At 39.4% G+C, this 16,065-nt stretch overlaps 1 protein-coding gene across 1 annotated transcript in view; it reads right to left on the reverse strand.

Annotated features, from left to right (window-relative positions):
* Window positions 1-16,065, reverse strand: part of LOC126513497 (zinc finger protein 43-like) — a 60,525-nt gene that overhangs the window by 13,579 nt on the left and 30,881 nt on the right. Inside the window, exon 5 of the mRNA XM_050161905.1 lies at window positions 12,025-12,039. Coding sequence (XP_050017862.1) covers window positions 12,025-12,039 — 15 coding nt within the window. The remainder of the gene's footprint in view (window positions 1-12,024; window positions 12,040-16,065) is intronic.

A 16,065-nucleotide genomic window follows, 5' to 3' on the forward strand; every position in this document is an offset into this window, starting at 1 on the left:
TAAGCACATTCCATGAGTCTTGGTACATTCTCCTGTCAAAATACATATTTTGGGAATTCTTTAGTACTAAGCTCTTAATAAGGGCTTTATTAATTTTGTTACTTATGTTGGGGTTTCCACATATAATTATCCCACGATTCCTTAATTTATAAAAAAAACTTATAAAAAGACTGGGTATCAGTGAGCTACAATATTCACATGTCACAATGGAATCCTCAGTGATGAAAATCATCAGTTCTTTGAGGATGTATGTCCTCAAAAAATTAGTGGGCCAGAGCAAAATGGAGGGAAGCGTACAATGTGTTAGCAATATATTTAAAGACTCAATCATAACTCTCATAAGAAACATAGACAGCAAATATCCATAGTAATAAACTCCTCGGGAAAGACAATGAGAAGCAGAGAAGTAAAGAAAAGCAACATAAATATATAACCTTGAGAGTAGAAATCGAGAAGAGCTGCTGAGCAGAGACATACTTACCGTACAGCCATCCATCTCTTCTGAGTTTCTGTGTCAAGGAGAAAGTTATATGCTTCTAGATCCTGGATTTTGTCTTGAGGATTTGCTTTAAAAGCATCACGAAACACTATTTACCTACTACATGCACACTCACCATCTGCAGAGCCTCAGAAATCAGGCAAATATTCACTCCTGGCTTGGTTACACTGATACTCAGGAAAATGGGGGAGTTTAAAAATGCTGAGTTTCAACCTTGTTGTGTTCCACTGGTTTGCTCAGCAATCAAGTTACCCAGTACAATGCTGGGCTATTGTACTCAACCAAGCCAAAGTAGAAATGGGGGAAAAGGAAGGCTGAACTCAAACAGAGATCGCAGTCCTATAAAGCTAATCATGACCTCCACCTTGTTTTTACTGGCAAGGTTCACAAAGATGTTAGAGTTGCTACTTAGATTAACGAGTGGAAACTGTTGAAAAAGCACAAGTGAAAGCTATTTCATGTCAATATGTAGTTATTTGTACTTTGAAATTTTGAGAGAACTACAAATTAACGCTTCACACTCTCCCCTGTAGTGAGCATCTCTGGAATGAGAAAAAAAGAAAAAATATATGAAGGTGACAGTGTTAGTGCCCCTCAACTTCAGGAAAGCCCTTCATGCAAACTGATAAGGAAGTTATAAATGGCAGAGTGATTCCCATGTATGCCTCTAAAAGAACTCATCAAACAAGATTTAAAAGAAGCATTTCTGAAATAGGTGAAAACAGAAATATGATACTCAATTGAAGAAGGTACCACCACATATCTCAAATAGAATAAAAGTTCTAAGGTTAATTTCCTCCAATTTCTAAAGCAATGGATTACATATGAGGGTGGGGGGTGGGAGACACATCTGTGAGCTCTCGTCTGCAGAGCTGCTGAGAGGATCTAGACAACAGGACCCCAGCCTTATACATGACCTACATTTCCACAGTCCCAGGAATATTCCCATTCACATCATTGAGCTTAAGTGAATAAAATGGATTTGACAAATATAACTAATCTGTCTTCAAGATAAATGAATTGGCATCTTCTATAACAATAATATGAAAAAATAATGATAAAGACTTCTGTAGGAATTTCAGTTGCATGGAAGTACTAATATGCTTCCTATGCACATAACACCCTCATCAAATATAATGAGCTAGAAATTCAATGTTAGACATGTTCCTAAGTCTAGTACACCAAAGGACTGCGGTTCCCCTAACTGAAAGATAGTTCTGATTGAAATCCCTACAATTCTGGAGAACTGGATACCCTGGCTATTCTGCCTCATATATTCTTAATTAAATATTTCAAAATTCTGTATAAGCTTGCATTTTAAGTCTAAATTATATTTATGAATATTTAACTTTTTAAATCCAAATTATTTTTCGCAAGCCATGTCCTTTGTAACTGTTCACGCAGCTGTGTCTTCTTGGGCTACTGTGTGCCTAAATTCCATATTATAGCCTGAGAATGTCCTTCACCATTCTTTGAATCATGGCTGACCATTGCTCTGTCGGCTGTTATCTCCATTATAATAAGCAGCAGAGGGTAAGATACAATGAATCACTGAGGTAAGGGAGACGTGGTCTCCAGCTCTCGTTCGAAGCCCTAACCAGTCACCAAGTTCTGTTTTTAACATGTGTCTGTCTCTGCAGAGAACAGGTTCATTTAATGATGTGAGGATTCACACAGTAGCATTTTATTTGTTTTGTTTACTGAGAAAAACTGGTGAAGATCATCAGATACCTTGTTTATTATTTCTTCTTGATGTTAGACCATGTAACAAAGTGACTTCATGCCGACAATCTGCGTGTAGGGAGGACATTGTCATAGTGCATAATCTAAACTATAATTTAATTTCTTATTTATTTATTTTTTTTGGTTTTTCAAGACAGGGTTTCTATGCAGCTTTGGACCCTGTCCTGAAACTAGATCTTGTAGACTAGGCTGGCCTCGAACTCACAGAGATCTGCCTGCCTCTGTCTCCCAAGTGCTGGGATTAAAGGTGTGCGCCACAAACACCACGCTTTGAAGTATAATTTAGACTTTGCTGTGACTACCACCTAGTGTCCCAATGGCAGGATAAACTTATTTTCCTTGCCTCTTTAACACTTTAAGTGTGATTGCTCCAACCTTGAGCTTTTTCTTGGTTTTTATCTTTCTATCTGTCTTCATGATCTTATAATATCCTTGTAGCTTTCTATGTAGTAGCTTTCTGTGAACTTTTCCCTCAATCATTTCCTCAAACATTTACTTTTGCCTGTTTTTCCTCTTAGAAGAGGCAGATTCATTTTTATGTCTAATAGACAGAACCTGAAACAACCTGGATACACCTCAACTGAGGAAAATGTGTCACATTTCTTCGAAAATGTATCACATTTACACATTAGAGTAATACTCAGTGGTAAAAAATGACATCTTGAAATTTGCATGCAAATGGATGGACTGAGAAAAAAGCATCCTGAGTGAGGTAACCAAGACCCAGAAAGATGAACATGGTATGAACTCACACATAAGTGGGTACTAGCTGTAAAGCAAATGATATTGCACTTATATCATGATCCTAGAAAGGCTAAGTAACAAGATGAACCCTAAGAAAAACACACATAGATCCACCTGGAAAGGGCAAATAAACAACATCCCCTGACAAAATTGGAGAATGAGGGTGGAGTGAGGGCAGAAGGTGAAGATGGGGAGAGAAGGAAAGGTTGGAGGAGAACTCGAGAGAATAGGATAGTCAAGATGGAGGAAGGACAGAGATGGAGAGCAAGGAAAGAGATATCTTGATTGAGGGAACGATTAAGGGGCTAGCAAGAAACCTGACACTAGAGAATTTCCCAGGAATCCACAAGGATGACCCCAGCTAAGACTCTAAGCAATAAAGGAGAGGGTGCCCTTTCAAAACTCTTCACAGACCTTGAGAGAACAATAATCAACAATATAAGGAAAAACAAAAAACCCAGGATAGCCAAAACAATCCTATAAAGTAAAGGAACTTATGGAGGCATTACCATACCTGACATCAAACTCTATTACAGAGCCACAGTAATGAATACAGACATGTTAATAAACAGTATTAAATCAAAGACCCAAGCATACAGCCACACACATATGGATAACTGATATTTATAAAAAAAAACCATAAATATACAATAAAGAAAAGAAGCCTCTTCAATAAGTGGGGTTGGTTTAATCATATGTCAGCATGTAGAATTAAGTAAATAAATTCATATTTATCACATGGCACAATTTATAGGCCAGTTGAAGCATAAACCAAATCATAGAATGAGGCACACTGTACATCTTAGAAATTAGGGAATAACCTTTAAAACATTGACACTTTAAACAGTTTTCTAAACAGAATATCATTAGCAAGGTCCCTTAGACATTAAAATTTCCAAAATGAAACTGAAAAGCTTCTTTTTATTTTATTTTAATTTTTTAAAAAATAAAACAAACTATCTTTTTTATTATAGACACCAATCCAAGTTCCCACTCCCTCTCCTCCTCCCATCCTCTCCACTTAAACCCCCACCCCCCATCCACTCCAGGGAGAGGGTAAGGCACATTGCTTTTGCTTCAAGCCCCTCCCCTCTATATCTAGGTTGAGCAATTATGCTTCCATAGAGAATAGGTTTCCAAAAAGCCAGTACAAGCAGCAGGGACAAATTCTAGTGGCACATCCAGTGGCCCCTCAGTCTGCCCCAGTCATGCAACTGGCAACCACATTCAGAGCGACTAGTTTGGACCTATGCATGTTCCTTCCCTGTATGGCTGCTGACTTGTGGGACCAGCATCCACCACACCAGGGTATGTGAGAAAATCCATGAATATGGTGATATTTTAGGAAAAGTTTTATCTAATAGTTACATCTTTTTTATCTGAGGGGAAAACCAGAAGCACGGATGTGTTCCTATGTGAAGTTTATCTTGACTTCATTCAGAAAAAAAAAAAAACAAAACTCTGTAAAATCCCCCTGCTTCTCTCTGATTAGCTCTGGCCACATCTCTTTGCTCTCCCCATCTCTCTCTGTGTGTCCTGCTGCAACTTATCTGCTCTGTTGCCTCTGCTCTCTGCTGTGCTGCCTCTCTCTGCTCTTATTTGCCTAAAAATTTTAGGACAATAAAAGAATTTCCATGATATAAACAGTGTAAAAGAATTATTTGCAAACCCTGCAAATATAAAGAAATTATCCAATGAATTTGCTTGTCCAGCTGTGGGTAAGAATGAGCGTATCAGAAAGACTCTGAAGAAAAAAAAAACAGAGCCACTATTATTCCTTTAAAATAATATTGAGGGCAGAGACCTGGTCCAGAGACAGCAATCTCCATCGGACCAGGTACAGAGGAGTAACTGCTGAGCAAACGAGCCAGATCCAGAGCATGCTGAATCATCCAGACATGAATCTGGGACCTTCAAAGGAGTAGATCTAAGCCTGTGAGTCACGGCATGAGTCTAGGACCTCCCAGGAACTAGGCGTGAGCCAGGACCTCTGCCAGTCTGGGCATTGGTCTGGGACATCAAAGGGAACAGGCAGGAACCTGGAACCTCTGCAGGTCCAGGAATGAGTCTGGGACCTCTGAGGGAGTAAGCCTGATCCAGGTCCTCTGCTGTTCCTGGCACACCAGAGCCTGGGAATTCCGAGGCAGTAGACTGGAGCCAGAAACCTTTGCAGGACCAAAACCAAGCCAGAGACATCTACAAGAGGGGAATCAGACCAGGATTTACAGATACAGGTCAAAACCAGTAACCTAGGCCAAAGAAGTATCAGGCTACAATTACCCTGATATCCAAACCACAGAAAGACATTGCTAAAAATGAGAATTTCAGACCAATCTCATTCATGAAAATTGATGCAAAAATATTAAATAAAATACTGGCAAGTTGAATCCAAGAACACATCAGAACCATCATCCACCATGATCAAGTTGGCTTCATGCCAGAGATGCAGGGATGGTTCAATATATAAAAATTGTCAATATAATCCATCACATAAAAAATGCAAAATAAAAATCATATGATCATCTCATTAGATGCTGAAAAAGCTTTTGATAACATACAATATCCCTTCAAGATAAAGGTCTTGGAGAGAGCAGGGATACAAGGAACATACTTAAACACAATAAAGGCAATATACAGCAAGCCAACAGCCTAATATCAAACTAAATGGAGAGATACCCCCAGATATTCCAATGAAATCAGGAACAAGACAAGGTGTCAATTCTCTCCAAATAAATTCAATATAATTCTTGAGGTCCTAGATAGAGCAATAAGACACCAAAAGGAGATCAAGGGGATATAAATCGAAAAAGAAGTCAAACTCTCACTGTTTGCTGATGATATGATACATAACTGATCCCAAAAAAATTCTACCAGGGAACTTCTCTGACTGGGGATTGGCAGCTGACACAAAGCAATGGAGATGGATTAGAAGGACGGCTGAGAGGATCAGGAGAAAAGAGTTATGCTGGGTCTGTTGAATTATGTTTCTTAATTGCTTGCTGCTAATATCCAAAATAGACAGGGAAAATTTGAAAGCCAGTGGATGGAACTAGAAAAAAATCATCCTGAGATAATCCAGACTCAGAAAGATAAATACAGTAAGTATTCATTTCTAAGTGGATATTAGCCATGAAATAAATAATAAGCAAGCTACAATCCTTAGAACCAGAAAAATTAGCTAAAGAGAAAGGTCAAAGGGAGACATACAGATCTACCTGGGAGGGGGAAATAGAAAAAATATTGCAAGCAGACATGGGGCAGGTGGGGACAGAAGCAGAAACCCTCATTAGTATCACCTTCATAAATTCCAGGAAGTTTCTTCTGTACTCTAATGCACCCAAATTACAGTTGTCTCTCAATATACTCTCTCCATCCCAACTACCTCAACAACCTAACCCCCCACTTCTTTCCTCATCTGCTTCTGTCCCCACTTGCCCCAAGTCTGCTTGCAATAGGTTTTCTATGTGTCTCCCTTGGACCTTTCTCCTTTATTCTAGTTTCATCCATTGGCCTTCAAATTTCATGATGTCATTTTGTTAAACTGCTGAGTAATAATCCATTGTGTAAATGTACTACATTTTCTTTATCCATTCTTTGGTTGAGGGACATCTAGATTGTTTCCAATTTCTGACTATTATGAACAAAGTCATAATGAACATAGTTGAACAAGTGTCCTTGTGATAGGATTGAGCAACCATTGTGTATATGCCCAAGAGTGTATAGCTGGGTCTTGAGGTAGACTGCTTACCAATTTTCTGTCTATTAGTTTCCATGGTCACTGTACAAGTTTGTCCTTTCACATGCAATGGAGGAGTGTTCTCCTCGTTCCCACATCCTTGCCAGCATGAGCTGCCACTTGTGTTATTGATCTTAGCCATTCTGGCAGGTGTAAGTCATTCTTACAGGTGTAACATGGAATCTCAGAGTGATTTTGGTTTGCATTATCCTTATGGCTAAGGATAATGAATATTTCTTTAAGTGTTTCATAGTCATTAGATTCTTCTGTTGAGAATTCTGTTTAGATCTCTACCCCATTTTAATTGGATTATTTGTTTTTTTGATGCCGAATTTTTTGAGTTCTTTATATATTCTGGATATTAGTCCTTTATTGAATGTGGAGACTGTGAAGAACTGTTCTCATTTTCTAGCTGGCTGTTTTGACCTATTTACATGCTTTTTGCCCTACAGGTGCTTTTCATTTTCATATGGTCCCATGTATTAATTGTGCTGGAACAGGCCCTTACTCTATAGCTCCCCAATGTAAGAGTCATGGTTTAGAAGTCAGAGATTGGAAGGCATTTCCAGAATTTAAACTTGCAGCTCAGAAGTTCCCCTCTGCTGTGGATACACTTAACTTAGCACATGCATTTCAAAAGCCACCTTCATTGTTTTGCCATTTCAGGATCACAATGGGCAATTGTGATTGGACACTGGAATAGAACTAATGTAGTGCAGATGGGCAGTTTTTTTCTTTCCAGAGCCCTTCTTCATAACATTCTCTTATATCTGGCTGTTAACATAAAGTCAAGGTCATAAAGACAGAAGTAAGCCAGACCATCCACACCCAAGGTAGTACCCTCCTGTGTAGACCTGCCTGGATGCGAAACCACTGGGTAACCAAGCCTCCTGGAATGTGGAGAAATCCATCTCTGCCTGTGAGTTCTGGAGTCACAGGAGAGCAACACCATGCCTGACTCAAGAAAGGTGGAAAAATCTAGAACTTGAAAATTGATTTTTATTCATAAAAATAGTAATTTTATTCAATAGAGGTTTTAGTCAGTATATACAGTGTAGAGCCTTAACCAACTATTAAAACAAGAAAAAAATAATTAACAAAAATGAACAAAATTTAAACAAAGGAAAGAAAAAATACCCAAGTAAACGAAACCCAAACCTAAACCAGAATTGCCCCCACCTTCCAAATTAAGATAAAAATATCCTCTAACTCTAGATCCAACAAAACCATCAAGAGCATCTGGCTCTCAAAGGACACCAACGGTGACCAGACCTCCTCTATAAATCCTTAGTCAGGATTGGTCATGCCAGTCCAGGCTGTGAAATTGGAGAATCCCCAGACATTTTCTTTATGGACAATCAATGACTAACACAGCTGAGGGATGCTGTAGTCTCTGTCGTGCGTTATCTTCACCAACACTTTCCTGTGACATGGGTTCCGCCTCAGCACTCACAGGAGTGGGAATCCTGTTCTTTTCCCTGTGGTGTGTATAGACTACAGCACGGCCTCAGTACAGTCTTTCTAGTGAGCCCTCACCACATATGGAGGGCTCAGCCGGCTTACTAAAGACATGGGGAGTAACTGGCAGAGGAAGCCTTGTTCAGCAACATATCCTCCCCATGCTGCTGTGCGCCACTCTGTGTCCACCTGCTGACCAATGTCGGGATTTGGAGTCATTCTTGGTTGGTCCTCTGAATCTCAGGCTTCTTTCTAATGATTTTTTTTCTCCAGGAATGGTGCACCAACAGAACTTGAATCAGGTTGGGGATGGATCCCCTGCATTAGGTGGAGATTTTCCTCACTGGTTTGTTCATATCTATGATGAGGGATCTGCTTCTCAGTAGGTGTTGCTGCTCGAGTGGAGAATGTGTGAAGCTTCCTTCAGCCTCCCCAGTTCTCCAAAGCGGAGCTGTCAGAGAAGGAAAGACAATCAGACCCATAGGAAGCCTCACTGGACCACAGCCTAGACAAAACCAAGACCTGTCCACACAAGGGAAACAAACGTCAAGGGAGAAAATCCACTCCATGAATGCCAAGGTTGCAGGGGACAGAATCAATGGTGGCTCATTGGCCTGGCACACAGGGCTCCTGCTGCAGCAGGTCCGTCTGCAGGAGGCTCTCATTCTGGACTGTGGGCAGTTCCAGATCATGCTGGAGGTTTTCAAACCTAGGTGAGGAAGACAGCGGGGACACAGGTCTGTTGGGGACCTGCCCTGCCAGCTTTTGAGCTCCCACCAGCTCTACTCAGCTGCACAATGCAGCATTACATTTGAGCTGGGCTCATTCACTCCTTGCTTCCTCAAGGATAAGACAGCACCCGAGTTTCTTTTTTTCTCCACTTTTAAAGCTACTAGAAATTGAGCTGAAAAATACACACTGTGAACTATAAAAACAGTCCATTTCTCCAATAGTTCAGATACATTCTTTTGAAAAAAAAAAAAACCCAGCAGCATAGCAATGTCTGAGTCACATTTCAGTAGATATTCATGGCCTTGAACTGATGCCAGGAAACTACAAGCAACCTGGGTAATTAATCGTATGCGGCCCTCTAGGGGAGCATACACAACCACTGTATTGAAGGCTTGATTAATTTCTTCAGCACAGAAATTTCCTTGACTCAGACAGTTCTGAGTGGACTCTTTGAGCACGGTGCTGCTGGGAACCTGAAGTTCCTCTAATACTGAAATTCCTCAAGCACTTAGGAATTGAATGATTATTCAGACATTTGCTTCAAATGACTAGTGCTCTTAATTAAAGCTCACCCTGGGTGTAACAATTATTTAGGGAAGGACTGTTTTCTGTATAGCTTGAAGAAACTGCTTGATAAAGTAACACCTGGGGAAAAACAAAGTGAAGCTACACTGCCATGTATGTAAGTGAGTTCTTAATGGAAACCACCACTGAATATGAAAAACCACCAAGGAAGATTCCAGAGAGAGTTAAGGAAATGACATGCTCCTTCTTGGCATTGTGCCTCTGACAATCTGTCTGCTGCTCCTGATGTATTTTCTGTTGTAAATTTATTGGTTATTAGTGTTGTTCATGTCCCTGTGGACAGTGCAGGTTTTAGTATTTAATCAGCTATAGACTTTACACACATCTAAATATAATGTTATTACAAATGTCAAATTAAATTTCCAAGGTACTTCAGAAGTTAATCTTCTGAATACTAAAGTCTCAAAGACTTAGTCAAGACTATTCCAGTTGGATGAATTAACTTGTATATTTCAGTCTCCAGATATTTATTAAACAAGGATAACTGAAACAATGATTCAAAATGATGTACATAGAACAGAGTATACTAAGGTTAATGTTTAAATTCATAATTGCACTAACTGCTGCATTTTAGGATCATACACAAATGCAAATCAGAAATTATACCCAGTGCTTTGTCTTCATTTCATATTTGGTGGTGCTCAGATTATGCTACCTGAAAACATGGTGACTAGACAAGTATTTTGAGCACAAGAATGAATGTGAGGATGGACTCTGCTCTTCCCATGAAGCTGACTATACAGCCTAGCAAGGCCACAGTCAATAAGACAAAAAGGCAGCCTACTGAATGAGAAAAGATATTCACCAACCCCACATCAGACAAAGAACTGATTTCCACAATATATAAAATCTCAAGACATTAGACATCAAAATTCCAAATAATCCAATTAAAAATGGGATACAGAACTCAACAGAGAAATATAAACAGAAGAATCTCAAATGGCTGAAAGACACTTAAAGAAATGTTCAGTATTTTTAATCATTAGGGAAACGCCATCAAAACAACTCTCAGATCCCACCTTGCATCATGCAGAATGGCCAAGATCATAAACAGCAATGACAGCTTATGCTGGAGAGGATGTGGAGTAAGGGGGGAACACTCCTCCACTGGTGGTGGGAACGTAAACTTGTACAAACACTCTGGAAATCAGTATGGTTGTTTCTCAGAAATCTGAGAATCAACCTAACTCAGGACCCAGCAATCCCACTGTTGGGCATATACCCAAAAGATGCCCAACATACTACAAGGACATTTGTTCAACTATGATTATAGCAGAATTATTTGTAATAGTCAGATCCTGGAAACAATCTAGATGCCCCTCAACTGAAAATGGATTAAGAAAGTTGGCACATTTACACATTAGAGTACCACTCAGTGTACAATGGCATCTTGAAATTTGCATGCAAATGAATAAAAGCACCCCAGACCCAGAAAGATGAACATGATATGTAGTCACCCATAAGTGGATACTAGCTGTAAAGGAAAGGATATAGAGCCTATAGTCCATGATCTTAGAGAAGCTAAGTATCAAGGTGAACCCTAAGAAATACATAGATCCACATGGAAAGGGGAAAAAGACAAGATTACCTGTCAAAATTTGGAGCATGGTTGTGAGGGAGTAGGGAGGGCAGAAAAGGAAGAGGAAGAGAGGAACGGAGAAGGGGAGGGAGGAGGAGAACTTGAGGGAATGAGATAGTCGAGATAGAGGAAGAACAGAGATGAGAGCAAGGTAAAAGATATCTTTATTCAGAGAGCTATTATACGGCTAGCAAGAAACCTGGCTCTAGAGAAATTCCCAGGAATCCACAAGGATGACCCAAGCTAAGACTTTAAGCAATAGAGGGGATGGGGCCCAAACTAGTCTTGCTCTGTAGTCACATCAATGAATATCTTAAATATCACCATAGAACCTTCATCCAACAACTGATGGATACAGAGACCTACTTTGGAGCACTGGACTAAGCTCCCAAAGTCCAGTTGAAGAGTGGGAGGAATGAGAATATGAGCAAAGAGGTCAAGACCATGATGGGGGCACCCACTGAAACAGTTTACCTGAGCTAATGGGAGCTGAACAACGCCAGCAGAACAGGGAAGGAACCAGCATAGGTCCAAACTTGTCTCTCTGAATGTGTTTGACAATTGCATGGCTAGGGCAGACTGCAGGGCAACTGGCAGTGGAACCAGGAAGTGTCCCTACTGCTTCTACTGTCTTTTTTAGAACCTTTTCTCTTTGGATGGATACCTTGCTCAGCCTAGATATAGTAGGGAGGGCCTTGGACTTTCCCCAAAGCTATGTGCCTTACCCTCTCTCTATGACTAGTGGATGGGATGTGTGCTGGGATGGGTAAGGTGGAGAGAATGGGAATAGGAACTGAAATTCGTATGTAAAATGAAAAAATGATTGTTTTCTTTTAAAATAAATAACAGAAAGGAAAGAAAAATATAATTTTCGAAAGTAAGGGCTTTCTGACAATTTCCTGAAGCAGGTCAGAAGCACCACAAGTCCCTCCGTGGAGGAAAGAGCACCTTCATATCTGAAGACTGATTAAGGCACACACAGAGGACATGAGCAAAAAGCCCTCTCTCTTTGCATTCCCTTGCTTGACTCTTATTTGTTTTAATATGTCCACTCTATAATGTTCCATTTTCCATCAACTCTGGTAGAAATGTCAGGTCTAAGACTGTTGAAGGTTTCCCTTCCTCAGGAAGGCTCTGGAGTTGTGATAGCTTGTGCTAGGTAAGTCTTCATGCTTTTCTCTTTTAAGTTCCGTTATTTTGTGGAGTCCCCAACAGGGACCTAAGCTGGTTGAAAGGAGAAAGTAGTTTTTCCTCTGCATTCACTGTGTTTCTTCTAAACTTATTTGTCAGCCAAATTATCATGATTTCCTGTAAGAAAAAGTGCTCTCCTCATCAAAAACCTCTTCTATTAGAGACACCATAAAGCGGGTCATTCTCCCTTCTAAGGGTATCTTGGAGGTGTGTTAATTGGATGCAGTTGTCCCTGTAAGCTAATATGGGTCTTATATTATTAGGTGTGTGGCCTTGTTGGGGTAAGTGTGGCCTTGTTGGGGGATGTATGTCATGGTGTGGGAGAGCTTTGAGGTGTCGTATACTCAGGCCATGTCTTGTGTTTCAGAGCACGTTTTCTTCCCTGTGGGATGAAGATGTAGCTCCTTCTCCATGTCTACCTGCATGCCCCTATGCCCTGCAGTTATGATAATGGACTATAAACCTCTGAACCTGTGAGCCACGCCCTATTAAACGTTTTTCTTCATTAGAGTTGCAGTGGTTGTGGTGTCTCTTCACAGCAATAAAATCCCTAGTACAGAAGGTATCCAAAATAATTACAGAATCCACAGGGAATACTGAAACAATGATGAATTCTTCTTAAAATTAAGTAACTAATATCAGGCCATCTGTTCTATAGAGTGAGTTCCTGGATAGGCTCCAAAGCTACACAAAGAAACCTTGTCTCAAAAAACCAAAATAAAATTAAGTAACTGAGTAACACACTTCCCACATTTCAGTCAGGTGCTAGGGTACTTCAGAGTCAAATATTTATTCACTGAAAGAAAGAATATGAAATGCCACTTAAGATGACTTTTCCCTGAAGATGAGGAAAACATTTGTGGAATTGTGCAATAAGAATGACAGGATTTATGGAATTCTTCCTAAGGAAAGAAAAAGAAGACAATTAAAAGCACAGGTGATTCAACTTAGCCAGGCCCATTCATTATCTGGGTTTGCAGAAAAAATGCTTCTAGTCCAGTGTCAAAATCTCAATTTCACTGACAGTGATTTCCTTACTCTTTTCTTTCAAAAGATAAAAGTTTCCATCAAATTTTAATGCTATTGAGCTTTAACCTTTAACATAGACAATTTTACAATTCTTTGAGAATTTCATCCATGTGTACAGAGTATTTTGATCATATTTCCTTCATTTCTCTTAAATGATTCCTGATCTACTCCCTTATTTCTAACATTCTTAACCCCATGCATTTAGCTTTGTTTTAAATAGCCTACCTTGAGCAACCCTGTATGACCATATGATGGCAAAACCTTGTTAGCCAATTATCTTTAGGAAATGGAGCCCAGGTAAGGTGTGGGTTTCTGGGACCCGAGGAAAAACCTGTGCACTGTCCATTGCTCTCGCTTGTGCCATTCTGGCTGGACACTGCTATGGTTGGATTTCTCATTTCCTGTTTCTTGAGTTTCCCCCTTATAATAATTAAAAATAAAATTGTTGTATCCTTTAGTTAGCCTTATTATTTCCATATCCATATGCTCATGTGTAAGAGCCATCACTGTTTGCTCAAACTACCTGACATTCACACCCTAAATTAAACTGACCCTTTCTCCTCCAAAAACCATCAACTGCCACCAATTTCTCAGTAATGTGTGGGGGCCTGTGAGCACCTTTCTCTTCCATGCTTGAGTGTTGACTGGCTTGACTTTGGAGTTCATGACTACAGTAGTCTTGTACTGTCTAGAGGGTACTGTTTTATTTCAAGCTCTCTGGTATGCTATAAGTATTTCAGAGATAATCATTTTTGACATAAAATACAAATAAGTGTTAACAAGAAATCTGAAGAAACTGTTAATGTTTGTAATTTGACTGATTATATTCCTACATTCATGAGTTATAATTAAACTAATCAAGGCATTACTGTATCACAAATGTTGCTTTGTATACTTAAAAGGTTTGAGATAATTTCTTATATCTACATAATTTCTAAAATGCAAAGCCTCAAGATGAATGTAACAAATGTCCACTAGAAACTGAATGGAGCATACATCTGTACTCTTGATATTCCAGATAGTCTGATTGAATTCTGTGCTTGCAAGCTGGTCAGCCAGAAATATGAGACACACACACAATTTTGTGCTGATCCGAGTTCCTCTATTACAGATTATCAGAGAGATTTACATTAAATATGGTGATTATCCTTAATACTTGAACTGGCATTGTGTAGACCATTCATTTTGGATGGATACATTGCTCAGCTTACATATACGAGGGAGGGACTGGATCCTGCCTCAGATTGATATGTCAGACTTTCTTGCCTTCACTTCGGAAGCCTTTTACTCTTAGAGCAGTGATGGGAGACTGGGGTGGAAGGAAGGAGGAGAGAGCAGGAAGAGGGGAGGGACTGCGATGTGGTATATGTGTGTGAAATGAGAAAAGATTGTTCTAAAACATAAATTTAATAAAAAATAAAAAAGAAAGTAGGTGATGATCTAGTTGGAAGAAACAGATCTTGGCGGACATGGTGGAAAGTACATATGTTGTCATTTACCACATCCTACCCATCCCTCCTCATGTGTGACCATGGATTATAACCTCTGAAGTTGTTATAAAATAAATATTACCACCCTCTAATATATCATATACAGTGTGGGCTTGATTTCTCAAAGAAGAATCCCCATTGTACTATTTCTTTTATTCCCATGATGACATGTAATGGCAATCATTAAAGCATTAACAAATAGAGGCTTTCCTCACATATTGTCAGGGTTCCTCCTGTATTTAATTTTCCTTATTCTGACTTCTTGATTAATGTTCTGGAGTGAGCCACCTCATCTGAACCTTTCAACTGCGGGTACCTCCACATTTCATCTCATCAACTTGTTGCATCTCCTCCTTCCTGATAGGATTGCAAGCTAAGCATTAAATGGGGTGTCTTTGGATTGCTGAGTTCAATGCTAGAAACCCTTCTCTACGCAATGATATCCCCCCAAAACAAGCAAGATCAGTTCAATACATTCTAGGAAACTCTATAAGCTGGCATCAGATATTGGTAGGAACCACTATAAGTCTTAAATCCTGATTCTTTCTTACTTTTCTCTAAAATATGTCCATAAAAGTTAAGGGTTGTGAATTTAGCTCAGTGGTAGAGTGCTTGTGTAGCAAGCCCAAGACCTTGGGTTTGGTCCTCAGTTCTGGAACAAAAATGGCCGACATTTTATTTTCAGAATATCTAGCATGTTATATATCTATGGACCAGAATTGCTTGGTTCTACATTACAATAACCTATATCATGATGCTAGAATTCATCATGTTTTTTCAAACATTTTTGTATTATCTGCTATATCTAGGGTTACTTGCTCTTAACTGGAGTTCTATGCAAAACCTAGAGAATTTCTTTAGAGAGCTTTTGAGGGGCCTACAATGCCAGGGCTGCCTGAATATCCAGTATTTCTTCCACCTAACCTCACATATCAGTCTTAATTAATAGTGAGACCACTGAGAAACAATTAGATTAGAACTAAATGTGAGGGCTATTTCCGGGATAAGTGGCCCAGATTGAAGGAACTATAGATACTGGAAAAAAAATTCTGAGTTCTTCACCCATACCTAGTTCTCTGACCTATATGGGAAAAAGGAGACTATCCTTCCTCCAGTGGAAAAAATAAAATATGAAAACTGTATATACTCTGTCTGTCTTTCCATCCTTCTATCTATCTATCTATCTATCTATCTATCTATCTATCTATCTATCTATCTTCTATCTATCTATCTTCTATCTATCTATCTATCTATCTATCTATCTATCTATCTATCTATC

Source organism: Alexandromys fortis, unplaced genomic scaffold (genome assembly GCF_014885135.2).
Source record: "Alexandromys fortis isolate MF-2015 unplaced genomic scaffold, M_Fortis_MF-2015_v1.1 scaffold_118, whole genome shotgun sequence".
Taxonomy (NCBI): domain Eukaryota; kingdom Metazoa; phylum Chordata; class Mammalia; order Rodentia; family Cricetidae; genus Alexandromys; species Alexandromys fortis.